The sequence below is a fragment of the Leptonychotes weddellii genome, chromosome 12 (assembly GCF_054177405.1).
Source record: "Leptonychotes weddellii isolate Sample4059 chromosome 12, ASM5417740v2, whole genome shotgun sequence".
In the NCBI taxonomy this organism is placed as follows: domain Eukaryota; kingdom Metazoa; phylum Chordata; class Mammalia; order Carnivora; family Phocidae; genus Leptonychotes; species Leptonychotes weddellii.
In genome coordinates, this window is record NC_138380.1 from 82038316 (window position 1) to 82061723 (window position 23408).

Below are 23408 nucleotides of genomic sequence, written 5' to 3' on the forward strand. Positions count from 1 at the left end.
TCATGGAACACTACATCAAAAACTAATGATGTAATGTGTGGTTTTTAACATAACATAAAAAAAAACTAATGATGTAATGTATGGTGATGAACATAACATAATAAAAAAAAGAAAAAAAAACAATGCAGTGTTTGTGAGGTCAAGTTAAGATGTAGGATGATGGATAGGTCTCACCCACGCCCTCTTTCCTTTCCCAAAATGGACCATTAAACATGCCAGCACCCACGATAAGTATAAGGACTCAGTGTTGTGAGTTTGGGAAATTCCTTTCTTCTCCAAAGAAAATAACAGGTGCACAACTAGAAATTATATGTTAGAAGTTTACACCACTACTGACAGGTTCCATGGAAAATGGAGAAAGGCAGATAGCCAATTCTATTGTGACCATGACAGACGCCCACACTGAGTAAATCTGAAGGCTAAAGGTCAACGTACAAGCACAGAATGAGGCTGCTGTCAGCCTCTATGTGGAAAGGCTCCTTAGTTTTAGATTTTTCTAGAATGAGTAAAATAGCATAGGCTGGTGCAGACTGTAGAAGTTGCAACAAGCATTGTGTTTAAGGTGAATGGACATGACTTGGTTCCGATGAAGACAGCCTACCTGGGAGCTCCTTGAATGGTGAAGGCCTTGTCAGCGTGCTGGTCACCCAGCTTCGTCATCACTTCATACAATTTGTGGCAAAGCTAGAGGGACAGAGACCATTTGTCTATTAGCTGTAAGTCATTCTGGTGCCAATTCAGGCTAATGCTCCAAGAAAGGAACTGTCTACTGAGAATCTTACAGGAGTGTGGACGGTCTCAGGATAACTTAAATTCTGCGAATGGGAAATTTAAAACTCATGTCAAAAATGAAATGCCACAAACACAAATAAACCTTTAGAAAACCAAAATATATTCATTAATCAGAAGATAGAACAGAAAACGAAAACTTACTGCTCCCATTGAGTCTACTAGAGATAAAGTCATATGACCAACCCTGCTGAACTCAGACATTAACTGCTGATTGTTTGAGTGTTCAGACACTCATTTCTCCTCAGCCTAAAAAGTACCACTTGAATGCCAACTTTCAAGCCTGACTAAAAACAAAGCAAAACAAGACTGTGAGACTGGGACACAGAGAAAAAGCATCTCAGAAGAGAAATGGAAACAGCCCATGATTCCTGAGAGCGGGTTGGTACAACCAAAGAAAATCTGGACAAAATAGAGAGAACTATGTGGTCACTACACAACACTGGAGAAACACCACTGGGCGTAATAACGCACCATGAAAACAAACACACAGGTGACGATGCCATGCCATTTCATTCGTGGTCAGAAAAAAAAGTCATTTATTTTATACTCCGCAAGTAAAAATAATCATCATCACTCACCACTGCGATTTCCTTATGAAACTTGGCCTCGAGGCTGGAAACATTTTTGAAAGTGTTGACGTAAAACCCGACTCGTCTACCATGTGGAGACACAAAGGGGAAAGAAGAGTAGGGAAAGATCAGTCAGCAAAACTGCATTTTTAATGGCAATAAAATGCATTAGGGACAGGTTTTCTCTTTGTAATGTTGAGTTAACATTGGACCGAATCTTCTGGCATGGAGCAGAACCTCTCCTAACGCAGCTGACGCCCAGAGACAGTGGTGCGCAGCTGGAGGTGTGTTTCTGATTCAGCAGGTGTCAGGTGGGGATGGAGGATTTGCATTTCTCACAAGCTCTAGGTGACACTGAGGCTGGTGCAGAGAAAACGCTTTCAGAAACGTGGCCCTAAGAGGTTGTTTGTATTTTAGAGGTGTGTCTTGTAAAGGGCTGGAAATAGAGAAGTTTACCATTAATTTTTATACCCTATGCGTGGTCTCGTTTTGGATTCTGAAAAATGTTTGATAGGGGGAAACAGAAAACTGCCAGTTCATTACAATTCCTCAGCTAAAGTAAGAGTGCTTTCACGGAGCAAATAGAAACACAAGCTGTCCATTCATAATATCATGAACATGTTTGTGAAGCAAAACCATGGGGTAAGGGTGTTCTGGGATAGGAGAGTTTTAGGTCCCTAATAGTAAGCACACTCAGCAGCTTCCTAAAAGCGGGTTGGTACAGCTGTGGATTCAGCCTGGTACCTCCTGTATGGGCTCCCTTTTCTCTAAATGAGGGCCCTTTGGACTCTATTAATTCAACCCTTCTGAATCCATCTAGTAATTACTACTTTGATTTAATTCATGTTCTTGTTTCAATAACATTCTCACCAGAACCCTGATTGGTTCATTTGATTCCAAATCCCAAGTAAGGACTTAGGTGCCAGAAACATTAGATAGGCCGCATATATGGAATAAACATATGCTCGGGGGGCGAGGGGGTTGTAATAAGAATATTTATTTGGGGGGTGTAAGAATGTGCCTGTACACAGTAGGACCCCTCTTATTTAAACAATGACATGAGGGGTGCCTGGATGACAATGGTAATGACAGTTAAGTGTCCGATCCTTGATTTTGGCTCAAGTTATGATCTCAGGGTCGTGGGATCAAGCCCTGCATGGGGCTCTGTGCTCAATATGGAGTCAGCTTGAGACTCTCTCCCTATCCCTCCTTCTGTCCCTCCCCTGGTTCGTGTTCGTTCGCTCACTCTCTCTCTCTCTCTCTCTCAAATAAATGAATAAAATCTTTAAACAATGACATGAAAGGATAGAGAAAAGGGGGCTTCCCGTTTCCCTGTGCACTGTGATGAGCAGGATTCCAATAAGCAGAGGTGGATGAATGTTCCATCATCATTAAAGCTGATAGAAAGAGCAGTCATCTAAACACTTTACATATTCCCTCACTAAATTCTTGTAACTACCCCCGGGGTAGTGAGCCTCAGTTTATATTCTGGTCAACTGAGGCACAGAGAGATTAACTGTCCAAGGTCTTGCAATTAGTAAGTGGAGACCCTTTGGGCCCCAAAGGAGGAAAACCAATAGAAAAACATGCACTGTTAGCCAAGAAATTCTGCTTAAGTATGAATATCATTATTTCTGTGCTTTCTGATGAAATCAGGTGATTCAGAATTTTAATAATAAAAATCGAGATTCAGAGATGAAATAATAGGTAAGTACTATGTGTATCCCACCAGTAAGACTTACCTTTTCTGTGGCTTAAATTACTGTACCTTAAATTCCTACCACATTCCACTTAATTTTTTTGACTTTTTCTAAGACTGGTTTATTTGGGTTTCCTTCATTTTTTTCAGTTTTATTGAGGTTTTACTGACAAAATGTAAGATATTAAAATTGTGCATTGTGGTGACTTGATATACAATCATGAGGGATTCTCCCTATAAGGTGACACAGCTATCACCTCATACATTTATCTTTTGTGTGAACATTTCTACTCTCTTAGCAAATTTCAATTATATAATATAATGTTATCAACTATAGTCACCATGTTTTACATTAGATGCTCAGACCTTATGCATCTCATAGCTGTGGGTATCCTTTCACCAACCTCTCCCTATTTTCCCCACCTCCTAGTCCCTGATACCCACTTTTCTACTTCCAATTTCTATGAGTTTGCCTTTTTTTCCTTCAGATTCCACATATAAGTGATATCACGCAGTATCTCCTCACACCTGTTAAAATGGCTATCATCAAAAAGACAAGAGATAACAAGTATTGGTGAGGATGTAGAGAAAAGGGACCCCTCACGCACTGTTGGTGGGAAGATAAGTGGGTATAGCTACTATGGAAAATTCCTCAAAAAGTTAAAAACAGAACTACCACTGGATCCAGCAATCCCACTGCTGGATAGATTTCTGAAGGAAATGAAAACAGAATCTCGAAGACATGCAGGTACTGCCTTGTTCATGGCAGCATTCTTCACAGTAGCCAAGATATGAGAGCAATCCAGGTGTCCATCAACTGGTGAATGCTTAAAGATGGGATACATATATACACACACAAACATATAGGTCATTATGTATGTTATTTCACATCAAAATGAAAAAGAGATGAATTCAGGGACTAATGTTTCTGGCACCTAAGTCCTTACTTGGGATTTGGAATCAAATGAACCAATTTAGGGACACATGGTCATAGGTATTGAACATTACGATTAAGTGGGACATATGTCCTTTTCTGTCTGGTTTGTCTCACTCAGCATGATACCCTAAAGGTCCACCCATGTTATCCCAAATGGCAGAATCTCCTTCTTTCCTATGACTGAATAATATCCCATTGTGTGTATGTGTGTGTCCATGTGTATGTATTTATAGATACACAGATAGATACACATACATATATTAATAAAGAAAATCCTGGCAAAGGGTGTTCAGGGAGGGTCAGACCAGAAGCCTGGGAGAGGAGAGCCTAGTGAGGCAGGCAGACCTGTGCTCTGGGGCCGAGGATCTTCCAGACCATTTGCAGGCCATGGTTGCTTGCAGCCCCTAGCCTTGTCTGAGACAGGGGGATGGAGAGTACCTGCATGGGAGGAAGCTGACTAAAGCAGCAGCTGGGTGGGAGATGCGACTGCAGATGCTCGGACAACACCGCAGAGGGACCAGCTCAATGTCCTGTTTGCAGGCAAGTCTTCCTGGGGCACTTCAAGTGCCAACCCAGGACCCCTTCTCTGGGACCCCCATCAACCACTCATTCCTCATACCTTCCCCTCATTCAATTACTCAACAAAGGGCCTATCCACTCTGGGTTCATGCCTAGTGGTGGGCTCCGGGGGCTCCAGGAACGACAGTTCAGGTAGAGGAGCACCTGAGCGCAGATTCCTGAACACACGCTTTGTCATTCTGGTGAGTCAAAGAAGCAGACTTCAAGACAGCATGTGAATGTTGAAGTTACCACAAAATGGCACCCACAATGAAGTATCAAAAATGAGTAGGTTCAGACAAAAACAGCTAAAGGCACTGAGAAGAGAGGGGAGTAAGTGGAGTAGTAAGTGGAGTCCTTTTGGGTCCAAAGGGTCTCCACTTACTACCTGTGCCAGCTGGGAACATCTGCTTGAGAGGAAAAACTTAGGCTGCCCTGAGGAAGGGTCAGATTTAAATAGAAGGCAGGAGAAGATGCATGGATGGAGGGGCTTAGATGGGGGGCGGGTGTAGATGGACAGAGGGGAATGTAGGTGGATGGAGGGGTGCAGATGGAGGGGGGTGTAGATGGATGGCGTATAGGTGGATGGAGGGGTGTAGATGGGACAAAGGGAATGTAGATGGATGGGAGGGTCTGGATGGATGGGGGTGTAGAGGGATGGAGGTGTAGAGGGATGGGGGTATGGATGGATGGGGGTGCAGATGGACGGGGGTATAGATGGACGGGTGGTATAGATGGATGGGGGTATAGATGGATGGAGGATGTAGATGGGGGGGTGTAGGGTGTAGTTGAACTTCATTGGTGAGTATTGTTTTTATTTTCACTGATTTTTTACTATGGTAAACAAAACCCTAATGAAGATCTATGAATTAAGACTTGGTGCACAGCCCTACTCTTTCCTTAGAATAAGTTTCTTGAATGTAAATGCTGTGTGAGAGGCACAGACCATAGAAGCTTTGATGAGCAGTGCCAAGCTGTTCCCACCTGGGCTGGGTCCTTAGACTCCCTCAGCTTTCAGTATGAAGTTACACAAAACCATTGTAAATTTGATAGGCAAGAGTTAACAACTTGCTGACTTTTACATTTTCATTCCTTTAATTAAAGTTGATACTTTTTTTCAATTTTATTTTATTATGTTATGTTAGTCACTATACATCATTAGTTTTTGATGTAGTGATCTTTTTTGATTTATTTATTAAGCCATTTGTATTTCTTCTTTGAGTCACCTATTCATATTTTGTGTTTATTTCTTAGTGCTTGCTTTTTTATTGTTTATTTGTAAGGGAATTGCTAAAAAACCTATTGATTCTTTGACACGTTTAGCAAAAACAAGAATTCCCAATCTTCTATCTTTAAATTTTGTTTTCTGATATATAGCGATCTTGTTTATATCAATTACTATTGGGGCATCTGGGTGGCTCAGTGGGTTAAGCATCCAACTCTTGATTTCAGCTCATGTTGTGATCTCAGGGTAGTGAGATCGAGCCCTGCATCAGGCTCTGCGCTCAGTGGGGAGTCTGCTTGAGATTCTCTCTCTCCCTCTGTCCCTCCCTGCCGCCCTACTCCCATTCTCTCTCTCGAAAAAAAAATTCTTTAGAGAAAAAAATTGGTGTGGTGCCAGAAATACCTTGTTTAGAATGACTAAACAAATATCAAGTAATATTTTTATGGTTTATTTTAGAAGTTAAGTCAACTAGGATGTATTTTGAGAAAAAGTGTTGGACATTTTTGACGCAATTCATCAGATAATGGTTTTCTTCAATTTATGTAATCAGAGACTCTTTCGAAGTAGGGACTGCTTCTGACTCATTCACTACCATAGGCCTAGCACCTAATACAGCATATTCTGTAAAGGCATATTCTGACTGTATATGGCTACCTTGGCTTATAGAAAACTGACGTCACCAGCAGTGAGACATACATCCACCAAGAGTACCAGGCTGTAAGTACAGATATTATCTGTTCAGGAGGTTTCATTTCACAAGCTCTTCATAAACAAGGGGCTCTGAGACATTACCATTTCCCTGAAGGACTCCTCTGAGGCATCCTCAGGCCCCTTCTGGTTACCTGTCAAGACCAACTTAATTTCTTTAAGATGGTTCTTTGTCCTTGGAAACAGTGGGAAGGACTAGTAACTGAGCTATCACCACCAAGGCGTGCAGGCCAGGGCACTCTCCCCTCGGCAGTGCCCTAAGGGAAGCCTGTGGGGGCCAGGGTGGGGGTCACTGTTTCCCCCTGAGCCCCCTGCAATGGAGGAAGCATCCTCTGCCATCCCTCACTTACCAGGGGGGTGGAGTGGGGGAAGGAAGAATTTTCTTCTATCTCGCCCCTGATCCTGATCCTCTGAGCATACTGACATACCCTCCTCTGAGATTTAAGCCACATGTATTCAGCCCCCATACAGTTCATCTCCCAACCTCACTGTGCACACAGTACATGTCTCATGATTTCCCTCTCTCCCCTTCACCAAGTCCTAACATGAACACAGCAGATCCCCACAACCATATGACTGTCCAACCAAAACACAAACTCCTAACTCACTGACCCCGTGACCCCAGCATGTTTATTCACACACATTCTGCTGCACATCCTGGATCTTGCCATCACTCACAACCGAGATGAGACCATTCAGTGGCCTACTCCCTAACCTCACTTCCTGGACCAAAGATCCTTCATTCATTCACTTCCGTTCCACCCGCTGATTTTTTTAATCTGAGATCACTGGCCCTTTTCTTCCAGGCTACTGTCCCCTCAGGCTCAGCAGCTTGCTTTATCAAGCATAGGCCTCTCAACACTGGGTACCCACTGGGTGGCCAGCTCCACCAACACCTTGTCTTTATCCCCTTACCCTCTACTTGCTCCAGAAATCCTCAGTGTTGTATCATCCCAGCTGTGCCGCTGCCACTGTAAGCTTCTCAAAATGATAATGGCTATTTGAAAAGGCTTCCCTTGCCCTCTCAGCCCCTCGTATCTGCTGCCACGATTGCTGAGGCCCATCATAGCCAAGCTCCTACTTCATCAACCATGGCGTCTCCAGCGCCGGCAGTCAGGCGGCTGACCCCGCCCTCAGCTGGAACCTATCTGGAAGCTCCCCAGAAGCAATACACCCTTCCCCTCCTCTGCTTGACCTCGGTCTTGGAAATGATTCTCCTGGCACTCCTTCCCTTTTTTAAAATTCTCTCCATTCTTGGCTTCTTAAGATCCTACTCTTCTGGGTCTTCTTCTACATCTGTGATTGTTTCCTCTCAGGCTCTGCTGCAGGCCCCCCTTCTGGCACTTTCCTTAAATACTGGTTGCTGTCAGTACTCCTCTCATGACAGGAGGGGGCACGGAAGACACAAAGTACTAACTTCAGTCTCAAGGTGGAGTGATATGGCTGGGAAGAAAACATGGATTGATAAAACCATTTTCTGAAATAAACTTTATTTATGGAAGTCTGCCTACAGTCTCAGTGTATGTAAGGAGAAGTCCTGCATCAGACATCAGGACTTACAGGACGTACCACAGAAGTGTGTTAAAGTGCTAGCTTTGGGATTTATAAACCTTACAATATTAAGCAAAGTGTTTAACCAGTATCATCCCTGGCTTCCTCATTTGTAAGAGGGGGGTATATGTAATTGTGATAATTAGAGATTACACATGTAAAGTGCATAAGATGCTACCTGGAAAATAAAGAGTATTCAATAATAAACGAATTATCTCTTTTTCTCTCATACAAACACACAATACACACAATTATTGCAGTTAAATAATGTAGGTCTAATCAAAAAACACAATATATATATATATATATAGAGAGAGAGAGAGAGGCCTAACTAAAATTAACAAGTCAGGAAACAACAAATGTTGGCGAGGATGTGGAGAAAGGGGAACCCTCCTACACTGTTGGTGGGAATGCAAGCTGGTGCAGCCACTCTGGAAAACAGTATGGAGGTTCCTCAAAAAGTTGAAAATAGGGCTACCCTATGACCCAGCAACTGCACTACTAAGTATTTATCCAAAAGATACAAATATAGTGATCCAAAGGGGCACCTGCACCCCAATGTTTCTAGCAGCAATGTCCACAATAGTCAAACTATGGAAAGAGCCCAGATGTCCATCAACAGATGACGGATAAACAAGATGTGGTGTGTGTGTGTGTGTGTGTGTATATATATATATGTATATATATACACATATATATATAATATATACATACACAAAATGGAATATTACAAAGCCATCAAAAAATTGAAATTTCACCATTTGCAATGATGTGGACAGAGCTAGAGGGTATTATGCTAAGTGAAGTAAGTCAGAAAAAGGTTTCACTCATATGCAGAATTTAAGAAGCAAAACAGGATCATAGGGGAAGGGAGGGAAAAATAAAATAAGACAAATCAGAGAGGGAAACAAACCATAAGAGACTCTTAACTCTAGGAAACAAACTGAGGGTTGCTGGAAGGGAGGGAGGTGGGTTAATGGGGTAACTGGGTGATGGGCATGAAGGAGGGCACGTGATGTAATGAGCACTGGGTGTTATATGCAACTAATGCATCACTGAACTCTACCTCTGAAACTAATATACTACACGTTAATTAATTCAATTTAAATAAAATAAAATTTTTTTTCAAAGGCCTAAACTAGGTTTTCATCCGTATGACCTGACTGACATACAAAGGGGTAAGCCTTGAGTGCGGGAATAAGTCACAGTGGATTAAAAGGCACTGAAGCACTGAGATTGCATTTGGCCAGATAAGGGGAAAGTTTTCCCTCCAAACTTTGTCTTTCAAATATTCCCATTGTGTTTTAGTTCCTATAAAGTCTTCATATTACAAGATACTCTGACAGTTACTTATACTGAATGACCAAATACTATTTGGGAAAGACACGTAAGTCTGAACAACATCAGTCAGTGCTGGTTTTGAATGCATACAGAGAACATGAGGAAAAAGAAATCTGTTACAGGGGTGCCTGGGTGGCTCAGTTGTTAAGCGTCTGCCTTCGGCTCAGGTCATGATCCCAGGGCCCTGGGATCGAGCCCCGCATCAGACTCCCTGCTCCACGGGAAGCCCGCTTCTCCCTCTCCCACTCCCCCTGCTTGTGTTCCCTCTCTGGCTGTCTTTCTCTCTGTCAAATAAATAAAACCTTTAAAAAAAAAAAAAAAGAAATCTGTTACATACCCAATACATATTAAGGCAAGTAATAACTGTCTTTGGGCAGTTTTGGCAATTTTTCCAGGAGTATTATCTCATAATTGGAAGTGTTGAGCATTGTGGTACCTAGCTCTTGCAAAGATCAGTTTAAAAAGCAATTGAGTAAGTAATTATATTTGAGACCACAAAAATTCCTTTAGAGGGGAAATGAACAGGATAACTGTCCAAATTGTATGCAAATGACAACTTGTGTTTGGGATGGGATATCTGTTGAGGAAGATGAGAAGCTCTGGAGAACTACCAGCTGACTTGATGAGTGTCCTTAATGAGGATGAAGACATGGAGGACAAAGATGGATATAAAGATTTTGGATACAAGTATTTCTTGTATTTCTATAACATTTTTCTTAAAAAACATAATTTCATATAACTCATGATTTTGAATAGGCATGAATAACTCAATTAAAATTATGAATACATTTGTCTCATCTGTATCCCTAGAAGTTTTACATATTCAGGCTGCTCAAAATCCTCTTCTTTGGGCACACACAGTAGGTTCCTCTGCAGACCACAGAGGTTTGTCAAGGTAGAGCTTCTGAATAAAGAGGTATACAGGATGAGGTCAAAGACACAAATGTGAGAGCAAGACCATCACCATAACTCACAGGGGGATAATGGGGGTAAATGTGGGGGCAGTGAGAATAAGGAGAGAGAGACAAATCCAGAAGACCACAGAGAAAAAGGATGGATTGATTCCTTTGATGGTCCTCTGGTTTTCTATAGTTACTGACTCCACAGTTTGCAGCCTGGGAGCCCAAGAACGACAGTACCACAAAGAGAAATGCAGATGTTGAAAGAATGAGTAAATTCAGATGAGCGATGAGTTAATTTCACCCATGTTAAACTTTGGGTTATGGCTGGATATTGAAGTGGACATGCCCTACAGGCTGATTTAATCGTGAACTAGCCAAAATTTCCTCTAGGTATTTCAGTAGTTCAAAAATAAACATGGAGTGCCTACTCCACTCTAGACCCTCAAAATGCTCACAATTTTAGAGGATAAGTAGAAAATCCAGAATTTCCATGGAGGAAGGTTTTAGGGGATGCCAATCTGGTTGGAAGCTGGGCTAGAGTGTTTGCCTTAACTTAAAGCAGGGTAGCACAGTGAACACAATTCTGCTTATTTGGTGTGGGAGCATGAGGCGCTGATGGAAATTGAGAGACATAAGGACCCACTTCATCCAACAACTTCTTGGTTCTACCATTGAGTGAGAAAAATAAGACAAAGGATGCACAATGCACTTAATGCCACAGGAAACGCAGAGTACCCATAATAAGAAGAATATTTAGCACTTCAAATGGGAATGAAGTTCAGGTTAAAAGGTCAGAGCTGAAAGCAGAGGTTTTGGCATCAAAGCTGGAAGACTACATAACCTCTCAGAATAAATGGAGTCCTGCCAAGAGCTAAAAGGTATCCTTGTAAATTTCAAAGTTAAGGGCACTTCTCCCCATGCCTCTGATTGAGATCTGGGGCTCCACTTGACAAATAGATTAAGGTCTAAAACTCTGCCGTCAATATAATAGCTGCTAGCCCCATGTTGTTATTTAAATTCAAATGAATCAAAACAAAAGAAATTAAATCTAAAAATCAGTTCCTCCACCATACTAGCCATAGCCCAAGTGTTCAACAGCCCACCACATGTGGTAAATAGCCACCATGCTGAAAAGCACAGAAATGGAACACTTCTCAGACGGTGCTTTAGCATTAATGGCAATAAAGACAAGAGAAGAGATATCCCTGTTCTTGATCTTCCAAAAGGGACGTGTACACCCTGTACAGAAACAACTTTACCTTGACCATAACGATGGTAACTCTTCTTGTAAGTCAACGTTAAACTCTTCAAACACTTTCTGTGCTTTCTGAAATTCCTCTTCTGCCTAGAAATGACACATAACAAGTGTTTACACTAAAAAATATCATCGAAACACAAGCCATTTCTATATACAACAACAGCATTTAACATAAAATGGGAATAGCTTTATGGCATCCAAGAAACATTTTGAGAAGAACAGAAATTTGTCTGGTTAAAAATCCACATAATTTTTGGTGGGGGTGCCTGGACGTCTCACTTGGTCAAGCATCCAACTCTTGATTTCAGCTTAAGTCATGATCTCAGGGTAGTAAAGTTTGAGCCCCTTAAGAGTCTCTCTCTCCCTCCACCCCTCCCCTGCTCATATGCAAATGCACACTCTCTCTCAAAAACAAACCAAAAAACAAATAAAATCCACATAATTTTTTCAATAAGAGTGAAATATTAAGTCTTTTTAAGACACGAAAACTGGCTTGATTACAATGGTTGCTTCTGTAGTCTGGTAGATTCTGGCCACAAAAACGTGTTAACTGCCTGTCTCATACACTGCTCTGCTCTGCATACTGGACATGGATGCTTCCCAAAGAAATTCCCCATGTCTAGTCAGAAGTCTAAATAATTACATTACAAACTAGCGCTTACAAACTGTTGTGGAGCATGCTATTGGGGAAAATGGTAGAGAAACAGAGAAGGTTCCACAGGGAAAGTGACATTCTAAAGGAATCTTGAAGAATCAGCAAAGGTTCACTGAAGAAGCAGGTGGAGAGGTACTACAACACATAAAGATGTGGGTTAGAATTCTAGCTTACTGATTGTGTCAACTTGTGAGACGATTTTAACTTTCTTCATCTCCGATACCTCACTGATAAAAACGCGACACTAGTGCCTACTTGCACACGTAGAGTAAGTATTAAGAAATGATGGCACAGCTGAGCGTGGTGCCTGGAAACTATGGTGTCTTACATGACGGGCAGCTCTTACCGTGGCTGCTTGGGAACTGCTGTGTGGGCCATGGGATCTCTAGTTTAGGATGTGCATATGAAAAAAGGAGCAGAGGAGAAAGAAGATTCAAAAGGTGATGAGGATGAATAGGTGAGTCATAACCAAGTTGTGCGGGTCTCATGTGCACACCGAGAAATTGAGATTTGTTTTCTATAGGCGATGCGAGCCATTAAAAGACAAGCAGTGGAGAAACTATCTAGATATGTGATGTAGAGAGACTATTCAGACAGCTGTGTGTAGGCAGATAGGAGGAGGCAAGACTGGAAGCAAAGGGAATAGTTGGCAGGTGTCAGTTGGCATCTGTAAGTGCCTGGCAAACATAGTAAAATGGGTTTTCTAAAAGAAAACGAATGTTCTACAAATCCAGCACATGTCTGCACTCTCTGGCAACTACAGGCTATGTCTTAGAATTTCAAATTTGGTTTTCTATCTGAATCTGCCTTTTAGCTTCAAATACGGACCCCAAACACAGAACAGAGTGGAGAAACACATTACTTTCACTGACCCTGCAGTATTGTCAGGGGCCAAGGTTTACTCTGACCAAAATGTGTGAGTCGGTGTCAGCCATGTGAACTCTACAATCACATGAAAAACCTTATTAAAAATTAGGGAAAGCAGCCCACAAGTACCATGTTTCAGTTTAAATTCTGTCCTAATTCCAATCTCCTTAAAGGAAATAACAGGTATACCTTGTTTTGCTGTGCTTTACTTCACTGTGCTTTGCAGACACTAAATTTTTTTACAAATTGAGGTTTGGGGCAACCCTGCATCAAGTAAGCCTGTAAGTAACATTTTTCCAGCAGCATTTGCTCACTTCATGTCTCTGGGTCACATTCATGTAATTCTTGCAATATTTGAGCGTTTTCATTATCATCATATTTGTTATAATCTGTGATTAGTGATTATGACTTGCTGAAAGCACAGATAATAGCATTTTCTAGAAATAAAGTGTTTTTAATTAAGGTATGCATGTTGTGTTTTTAAACATAATGTTAATGCACACTTTAGACTACAGTATAGTGTAAACATAACTTTTGCATACACTGGGAAACTAAAAATTCATTTGAATGGCTTTATTAAAATATTTGTTTTATTGCCATGGTTGGAAACTGAACCCACAATATCTCTGAGTTATGCTTGTATTTAATTTTAAAAAGCAATATTGTTATAGGTCATAGAATATGGAGAGTGGTGTCAACAGTGGGATCAGTTCTTACCTTAGAGATTCGACTTTCATCCTTCCTCTTGGAGCTCTGCAAAGCTTCCAGATGGTGGCGAGCACTGTCATAGTCCACCAGCTTCCTGCTGCGCTTTGCAATGCGATTCTGCCAACAAGGAAATGTATGCATGGTTATAGATTCTCTTTTTGATTGCTAAAATGCTTCCATTGTCCAGAATAACTGAGGATCCTGACTGGAGACTGAAGTGAACCAGAATTTCAGCCAACAAATGATACCTGGAAATCACACAATCACCTCCAATTCTTTATGTAAAAACCATCAGGTAAATATCTTTCCTTCTATAATAATTAGGCCGATCATGAATAGTGGAAGATAGAATTTGTAGTCAAGATCAGAAAAATTCCAAAACTCATTGAGGGGAGCAAGAAACCTATACTATCTTTTAGCCTCTATTCTAAATCTTTCAATGTTCCATTTCGAAGATCATGGAAGACTCTATTAGGCTTTGGTTTTAGAATTCTAATAACACACCAACAGAAGTTCTATAAAGCAGATTTACTTCCTAAAAAATCCTTTCTCTTAAAAGGGTTCCTCAGTCTTTTTGTTCATTAGAAGCATCTGAGGAGCCTTAAAAATATATGGATTCTTAAAGACCCCACTTCCATTTAGGATACAGACAGCTGCAATGAATGTCACTCTTATACTGACAAGAAAAAATCCGCATAATCTATAAAAGGACAACTCTCCTTGATTCTTTCAGAGACCTAAGGGTCACAAGGAAGCAAAATAATCTGAATTCTTTTATTTGGGAAGAAAGACAATGTCCTCCAAGGAGAGACAAGACAACAAATTATTTGTGCCAACAAACCAGGGTACAAGTAGAAGTTGTGGACATGAAGAGGTCAGCCAAAATTTTAACAAACTGTTAGAGGCCTAGTGTGGGCTAATGTATCACTTTGGAAAGCTAGGTGCCCAAGACACAAGGGCAAATTGCACTTATGGGTAAGCTCTTCCCTTCAACCTCCACTGGATGCCATTGGGAAGAAGACACTCCTTTGCAGTACAGGAGAGAATGAGGTGAGCTATGGCTGCTACAGGGTGGGCACTGAGCCCTGCCCATCTCATGCACCTTTTTCTCTTACAAGGTAAAAGCTTTAAGTTGTTTAAGGAGGGAGCCCATAGAGACCAGGCAAAGGTACACAGCTTGAAGGAGAAGAATAGAAGCAAAACCAATCTGGCCCTGGGGGAGGATTAAGAAACCCACCTGGCCCTGGGGGAGGATTAAGAAACCCTTCTGGCCCCTATGATATATGTAAATATCATTGTTACACAAGGAAGGATAGAAGAAAAAGATCTCTACTGATTAGGGAGGGGCATAAAACCATCTTGGGCCCATGGTCTGGCTGGCTCCTTTAACAAGCAGTGGTCTGTTCCCACTTGAGCAGGGGCAGGAAACTCCTGCCCAAAGCCAACCACAGATATGAGGCTGAATTTGCTTAAGACAGGCCAAGAACTCTGTCTTGTCTTGCTCTCTCTCCCTCTCTACAAAAAAAAAAAAGGACAGACCAAGGAAGTATAACAAAAAACAGCAGTGTCCCCATTACAAGTTTAACAGTCAACAATAAGCAATAGCTGCCTGCCACTGGAAGGAGGGCAAGTGTATAGAGAGAGGCCCCTTCTGCAGTACAGCCATATAAGGAACTAAGATCTGATGGGGAACAAGGACACGGAGGATAATTCTCTGGCATTCAAGGACCTACCTTATGTGGACCAAAGGAGAGGCAAAAACCAGACTTCAACCCAAGTCTGAAAACATTATAGATGTTAGAAAATAAGCACAAGGCATTAGCAGCCCAATTCTAGAGGAATGTGAAAGCCATACTGTAATGAAAGTAATAATAGTAAAATCATAATAACCAACAAACCTAAATCCAGCTCAATTCATGATCAGATTGATTTGCACTGCCACACTACTGGCCTGACAAAAAGGCATGTCCATTTCAAGGCATTACTATTCCTTCAGTCTTCACTATACATGATGTCTGGGATTCAGTCTAAAATTATGAAACACACACACAAAGAAAACCCATGAGAAAAGATAAAGCAATCAACTGAACCAGACTCAGACACGACCCAGATGCTGGAAATACCAAACAAATTTTAAAACGACCAAGACTAATGGAGCGCCTGGGTGGCTCAGTCGTTAAGTGTCTGCCTTCGGCTCAGGTCATGGTCCCAGGGTCCTGGGATCGAGCCCCACATCAGGCTCCCTGCTCTGCGGGAAGCCTGCTTCTCCCTCTCCCACTCCCCCTGCTTGTGTTCCCTCTCTCACTGTGTCTCTCTCTGTCAAATAAATAAAATCTTAAAAAAAAAAATCTATGAAAATGTATCAAGAGAAATTATTCCTATTAAAACACAAAGAGAAATAAGAGTTGAAAAATAACAGAATCAAGCATACAAAACCTGTAATACAATATTAAATGGTCCAACATGGCCTAACTGGAGTTTCCAAAAGAGATGAGAGGTTAAGTCAGAAGAAATATTTAAAGAGATATTGGCTGAGAAATTTATATAATAATGATGACATCAAAGTACAGACCCAACAAACTCACAGAACCCCAAGAAGGACAAACATTGAATAATATCCATCCAGACACTTCATAGCCAAACTGCTTAAAATCAAGAAGGAAAATATAAAGAACAAAGGCAAGGATTACAGAAAGCTACTCTTGAGAAACTATGCAGCCAAAATACAATGACATAACATTTTTAAAGTGCTGAAAAATAAAAAAAAAAAAGGAAAAAGAAATCTGCAAACTCAGAATTCTATTCCCAGTAAAAATACCTTCCAACAGTAAAAGTGAAATATAGTTGTTTTTGTTTTTTTTTTTTCAGACTGGGGCGCCTGGGTGGCTCAGTTAGTTAAGCATCAGACTCTTGTTTTCAGCTCAGGTCATGACCTTGCGGTCATGGGATCAAGCCCCACGTCAAACTCCGTGCTCAGCAGAGTCTACTTGGGATTCTCTCTTCCTCTCCCTCTGCCCCTCCCCCTGCTTGTGTGTGCCCTCTCTAAGTAAATAAATAAAATCTTTTAAAAAAGTCTTTTTCAGACGAACAAAAGCTGAAAGAATTCACTGCCATCATAGGAATCACACACACACAAAAGTAAGTACCAGAAATTAATAAAATTCAAGGTCAATATACATGATTTGGGTTATTTTTACTTTTAAGTGCTTTAAAAGGCAATTGATTATCTAGAGCAAAAAAAAAGAAACAGAAAAAATGTATTGTGGAGTTTATAACATATGTAAAGGAAAATTTTGTGACAATAATCACAGAGGAAGCAAAGAAAGAACTGGAGGTATATTGTTTATATAAAAGTGCTATGATAATATTTGAAGTTAGACAGGAAAAGTTAAAGATATATGTTACAAATTGTATAGCAACCACTAAAAAGTTAAATCGGTATACTTTCTCAAATAAATAAATAAATAAATACCTAAAACAAAAGTGGGGGGCACCTGGGTGGCTCAGTTGGTTAAGCGTCCAGCTCTTGATTTTGACTCAGGTCATGATCTCACGGTGGGGAAATCTAGCCTCGTGTTTGGCTCCATGCTCAGTGGGAAGTCTGCTTGAGATTCTCTCTCCCTCTCCCCCTGCCTCCTCCCCTGCTCGCCCGTGCATGCACTCTCTCTCAAATAAATAAATCTTAAAAAAGGAGGTATAACTAATAAGCAAATAATAAGCAAATTTAATTAGTCTGATGCAAGGCCCATGCATTTGGCCTTTTTGAAAAGACCCCTAGTGGTTCAGTTACACCCAGCCAGTCCAATTGGAGAACTACTACAGGAGAAGACCCTTAAAAAACTTTTTAAGTTTTATATGGTAGGAAGAAGAAAACAACACTAGCATGTTTATGGCATACAAACACAGTCACAACTCACAGATCCTCAGCAACCTACAGTATGGGTATTGCAGGGATTATTCCCATTTTACATGTAGAGAATCTCCAGTTGCATGAGATTAACTTCTACTTGTCCAGAATTGCTCAGAAAGTCTGTGGCAAAGATGAATTAGATGTCAGCCAACCCTCCCACCCCACACCAACCAGTACCAGGAGTAGAATAAGGCACATGAGACACCTAGGGTACAACATCTAAGAAGGCCCTTACTCTCAGGGACACATACCTGCGGGGTCAGCAACCAAGAGTAGGTGCCTCCTTGTATCTTGAACTCTAGTGCCCTCACCTGCCTCATCCAGTCCCAGCCCTCCTCCTGACTCTTGGTTAGTCCTCTTAACTGCTCCCATATTTCTCAGACCTACCCCAACATTCAATTACCACCTGTCACTCTATGCTATTCCTCTACACCCGCTTTGGGATGGATGAGACGTGGGTTGGGGCACTTACTCTCATTTAGCTGCTTCCAATCTCTTCACCCTCTACACCTACCACTTCCAACTGGTGTTAGTGGAAAGCATGGATGACTCACATTTCCTTAAAGATATGGAATGAATTAGTCTAGGCAGGATGCAGGGAGGCCCTTCAGGGCACTCTAGTGGGGAGAGTGTGCCTATGAGGTGACCAACTCATTATTTCTAGCAAACATCTAACTACTACCCTCAAAGGAACACTGTTCCTTGAAGCAGTGGACTTGTGTAACTCTGTGTATCTCTGATAAAGCTCTGCTTCATGGACTTGTAGGGGAGGGGTTGGGGTGGGGAACTCTTCTTTAGTATCTTCCAAGAAGCCAATCTTGATTCTTTGAAGATGAATGTGATTTTTTTTGAAAAGGGCCAAAATTCAATGACTTCCAAGCCTGGGAATAAGGTGGAAGAGTACACTGGGTCATCTTTTTTTGTTCAAAAACAAGAAGTGAAATAAATAATGTGACTCATTTTCTTGGGTAACTGACAACTCAATTACAGAGCAGGGCTTACCATAGTAGAAGGGCCTGTTTTGAAGGCCATCACTCATTTTGATTCACACAATTTTGTGTTGGAAATACAAATCAATCTTATTTCCTTACCTATCTGATACTTGAAAAACTTGGAAGAAAGAATCAAATCTTCTAAGTAAGGGTAGAGTTAATCGACCTTAGCTTTTATATGGGAAATAACACAATTCTTATTTAACCATCCAGTAATAAATTTAATTAAGTAAATTTACTAGTTTAACAGTGAAGAGTTTAATGATATGGTTCAACTGAAATTTCTTCAAATTTCCCACTGCACACTGACCTTATACAGTAAAAAAAATTAATTTATTGTATTTTTTTAAATGTCAATAATAACCCCAACTTGGAATTCACTTTGGCACACTGCTGTAAATATATGTTTAGGTGCTTATGCATGGCTGCCAAGATAGAATCTAAACTACATTTTACAATAACTGCTCACAGCTGTAAGCCTGCCTGGGTTGATGACAAGCTGGCTCTTATTATAACATTGATTTTAGATGTCAGAGCTGTGTAATAAGAACTATAACACCGGGTACCCTGCCAATCACAGTTGGAAAAGCCAAACATCATTCCCTCATGATGGTACTTCATAGTCCTTGCTGGTGAGCACCAGTAAATATTTGGAAATTTGCCTGACGTGTTAACTACACATGGGCTGTTTGATTTTAATGGAAGTCAGGGAAGTCAGTTGTGTTCCATGCTTTGAAAATTCTCCACAGAGTATTTTTAATCATTAGCTTTCTTTCCATCAATAACCCATTCATTACATAATTATTCAGCACTAACTTGACAAAGTGATAGAGTCTACATCCACTTCTACCTTCCATTCAGACAGAGAGAATACTTAAAGACACAGAGAATAACTTAAGTGTATCTTCACAGAAAAAATGTCTTTCAAATATTAGAAACAGCTACTGTGTCTACTCCTTAATTCCAAATAGCTTCCTTTCCTAGTTCAACACTGCTGTGTCCTCAACTCTTTGTCATATGAAACGGTTTCACAATTGTCCACCTTGGTTGAAATGCTATTCTAAATGTGACTTCAGAGAAAGAGAGATTATTTCAGCCTCTTTCCATGACACAGGCAACACCATGACATATATTTTACTTATTTTAAAGCACCCAGCTAGATGACATTATTCCCAAATCTCTAGTGTAAAGATGGTTCAGTCACTGGAGGATCATTTTTGGGCATGACCTCAACCATGGACCTCAAGAAAAGAATTGCTTAAGCAAAAGTTCTACTGAGTTCTTCATCTTTCTGATGTGGAACAAACTGGAGACAGTCAATATCATCCATCATGATTTTATTTAATTAGTTAATTTAAATATTTATTTACTTTTAGAGAGAGACAGAGAGAGAAGAGAGAGAGCATGAGTAGGCAGAAGGGCAGAGGAAGAAGGAGAGAATCCACAAGCAGACTCCCCACTGAGCATGGAGTCCGACATGGGGCTTGATCTCACGACTCTGAGATCATGACCCGAGCTCAAACCAAGGGTTAGACGCTTAACCAACTGAGCCACCCAGGTGCCGCCATCATGATTTTATTTTAATCTATGTTTCAATGCAGGTACTTCTGGGTGTATTTGTCTTCTAAAATTATATGCTCCTAGAGAATATGGCCAATTTCCAAATTACTATGGCTGGGCAGTACCGTAACAACCAAGATACTCCACATTTTTCTGATGATACTAAGTTTTTGTTCCTGAAGCTCAACAACTTTTCAAATGTGTTCTTCTCTGGTCAATCACAGCCTTCATTTGCTTAATACTCTTAATGTATATTATATGAATAATTTAGACTAGTTGCAAACTGCTTTGAAATTTTCAAGTATGAGGTCAAAGTTTTCCCATATCCCCTTCTGATTTATTAGGGACTGATTTTTATGGAGATTAAATTACCACGCAACAAATGATATTCTGAAGTGTGATAATGATTCTGAGACTCTCTGCTCCACAAATGTTACAAATTCTAAGACAAAATGTGACTGTCTACCAAATAATCTGAAGATATCCCAAGACACATTCCCTATAGGCTAGTGCATGGCAGCCTCAGAGAATCCTAAAATTTTTTCAATTTAATTTTTAAATCTCTCAGAAAGTTTTAAAAAACCAACTTACACCTTTTAATGAGGACACAATCATGCAATGGCTCACGAAAGTGCTCTCCTACCTATTATGATAACGTCATTGAGAATCTATCGTTTGGATTTGTTCTCTGTGACATTCTGCTACCAAGGCTAATTAATGTACCTAGTCTGGTCCACCGAGGCTTTTTATATGGTGCCCCTGTGTCCCAAAACACATTGGGATGTTGGCCAATTAGTTTAGGTATTATGTATGGGACCAAGGAAATTGACATCATTTACAGGAGTGCTGCTCTGGCTGAGAAGCTTCACTATGTTTCATGGCCAAGGCCAGTGCACATTACTGCAGCTAGTGTCCTGGTGTTTGGCAATGGCTACAAAGCAGGCCAGAGAAAAGTGGAGCTTCACATCAGAAGTCACCTAATTAAGGCTCTGCAGATGGATGGATGCTGGTTCATGGCCTCCTTCACCCTATAAGAAGGGCAGCACCGTGGTACTTACCTGGTATTCCTCCTTGAGCAGGAAAAACAACTGGGTGCAGATCTATTCATGCTACCATGTGCTATGTACAGCCCTGATGGTTTAAAAACCATCTCTACCTCCAAGGTCAATTCTAAATCTATGATGTTCAATCCTCCACTTATGTATTTCCCATCAATGAATCCAAGTGTCAAATAAGACAAATATTTTAGATGAGATATTTTTAGACCCAGTTGCAAATGTATTTGAAATGCTTCTATCTTAACAGTTCAATCTAAACCAGGAAATTTTAAGGAGAGAAAACATATGCAGGTGTGCTCTGAACAGTAAACAAGGAATGATTGAATCTTGCTCTCAGGTTTGCAATGAAGTTTCTCCTTTCTTGGAGACTGCTGTTTATTCTAATGAAAATTCTTATCAAATGCTACACAATAAAAAGGTTGGAACACAAAGATTGGAATTTTTGGTATCTGGTTTGCAATTTTATATCTAGAGTATTAAAAAGATGTCTATAGAGAAACGAAAGCTGAAGCAGTTCACTAAAGGGGAAAATGTGATTTCTGTGGCTACATTTCATTTCAAAAGATAGGAACAAGATAAAATTTCCATGCTTAAATAAATGAAAAGTGACCGTGTTTGATGTCAGTTTGAGGACTCTGAATTCGACTTATCTCTTGCCCATGTTTCAATAAGTACATAGAACCATTCAATTCTTCCCTTTATAGACACAAAGTAAAATACCTTTATGTCAGGAAATTGGCCCAGATAGGTATCCAGTGTCAGCAAGGACCCATCCACTAGTTTTTGATGAAAGTCTTCCCATAGGACATCACATTTCTAAAAGAAGAAGAGAAATAAAGAGATAACTGCTGAACATTTTTAATTGGATACTTTTCACCGAACTTCTAAAAAAAATCAGGAACGATAAAATTAGATAAAAAGTACTTCCTTGGATAATAGATGTTAGAAAAAAAACCGTGGATTATTTAATAATACAATAAAATTTCAAGGCAATTTGGCTACAACTTATTTTTTTTTATTATGTTATGTTAATCATCATACATCACATCATTAGATTTTGATGTACTATTCTATGATTCATTGTTTGCGTATAATACACAGTGCTCCATTCAGTACGTGCCCTCTTTAATACCCAACACCAGGCTAACCCATCCCCCGATCCCATCCCCTCTAGAACCCTCAGTTTGTTTCTCAGAGTCCATAGTCTCTCATGGTTCGTCTCCGGCTCCAATGTCCCCCCCTTCATTTTTCCCTTCCTACTATCTTCTTTCTTTTTAACATATACTGTATTATTTGTTTCAGAGATACAGGTCTGTGATTCAACAGTCTTACACAATTCACAGTGCTCACCATAGCACATACCCTCCCCAATGTCTATCACCTAGCCACCCCATCCCTCCCACCCCCCACCACTCCAGAACCCTGTTTGTTACCTGAGATTAAGAATTCCTTGTATCAGGGAGATCATATGATACATGTTTTTCTCTGATTGCCTTATTTTGCTCAGGATAATACCCTCCAGTTCTATCCATGTCATTGCAAATGGCAAGATTTCATTCCTTTTGATGGCTGCATAATATTCCATTGTATATATATACCACCTCTTCTTTTTTTTTTAATTCTTATGTTAATCCCCATACATTACATCATTAGTTTTAGATGAAGTGTTCCATGATTCATTGTTTGTGCATAACACCCAGTGCTCCATGCAGCATGTGCCCTCCTCAATACCCCCCACCAGGCTAACCCATCCTCCCACCCCGCTCCCACATCTTCTTTATCCATTCATCTGTTGATGGACATCTTGGCTCTTTCCATAGTTTGGCTATTGTGGACATTGCTACCATAAACCTCAGGATGCATGTACCCCTTCGGATCCCTACATTTGTATCTTTGGGATAAATACCCAGTAGTGCAATTACTGGGTCGTATGGTAGCTCTATTTTCAAATTTTTGAGGAACCTCCATACTGTTTTCCAGAGTGGCTGCACCAGCTTGCATTCCCACCAACAGTGTAGGACGGTTCCCCTTTCACCACATCCTCGCCAACATCTGTCATTTTTAGTCATTCTGACTGGTGTGAGGTGGTATCTCACTGAGGTTTTGATTTGGATTTCC

The 23408-nt window shown here is 40.6% G+C and overlaps 1 protein-coding gene across 1 annotated transcript in view; it reads right to left on the reverse strand.

The window, feature by feature from the left end:
* Positions 1-581: 581 nt before the first annotated feature.
* LOC102733236 (amphiphysin-like) overlaps positions 582-23408 on the reverse strand; it is a 23923-nt gene continuing 1096 nt past the window's right edge. Inside the window, exons 2-6 of the mRNA XM_081799710.1 lie at positions 22011-22106; positions 13780-13887; positions 11542-11627; positions 1371-1446; positions 582-684 (exon numbers count right to left, since the gene is read on the reverse strand). Of these exons, the coding sequence (XP_081655836.1) occupies positions 598-684; positions 1371-1446; positions 11542-11627; positions 13780-13887; positions 22011-22106 (453 nt within the window). The 3' untranslated portion in view covers positions 582-597. The remainder of the gene's footprint in view (positions 685-1370; positions 1447-11541; positions 11628-13779; positions 13888-22010; positions 22107-23408) is intronic.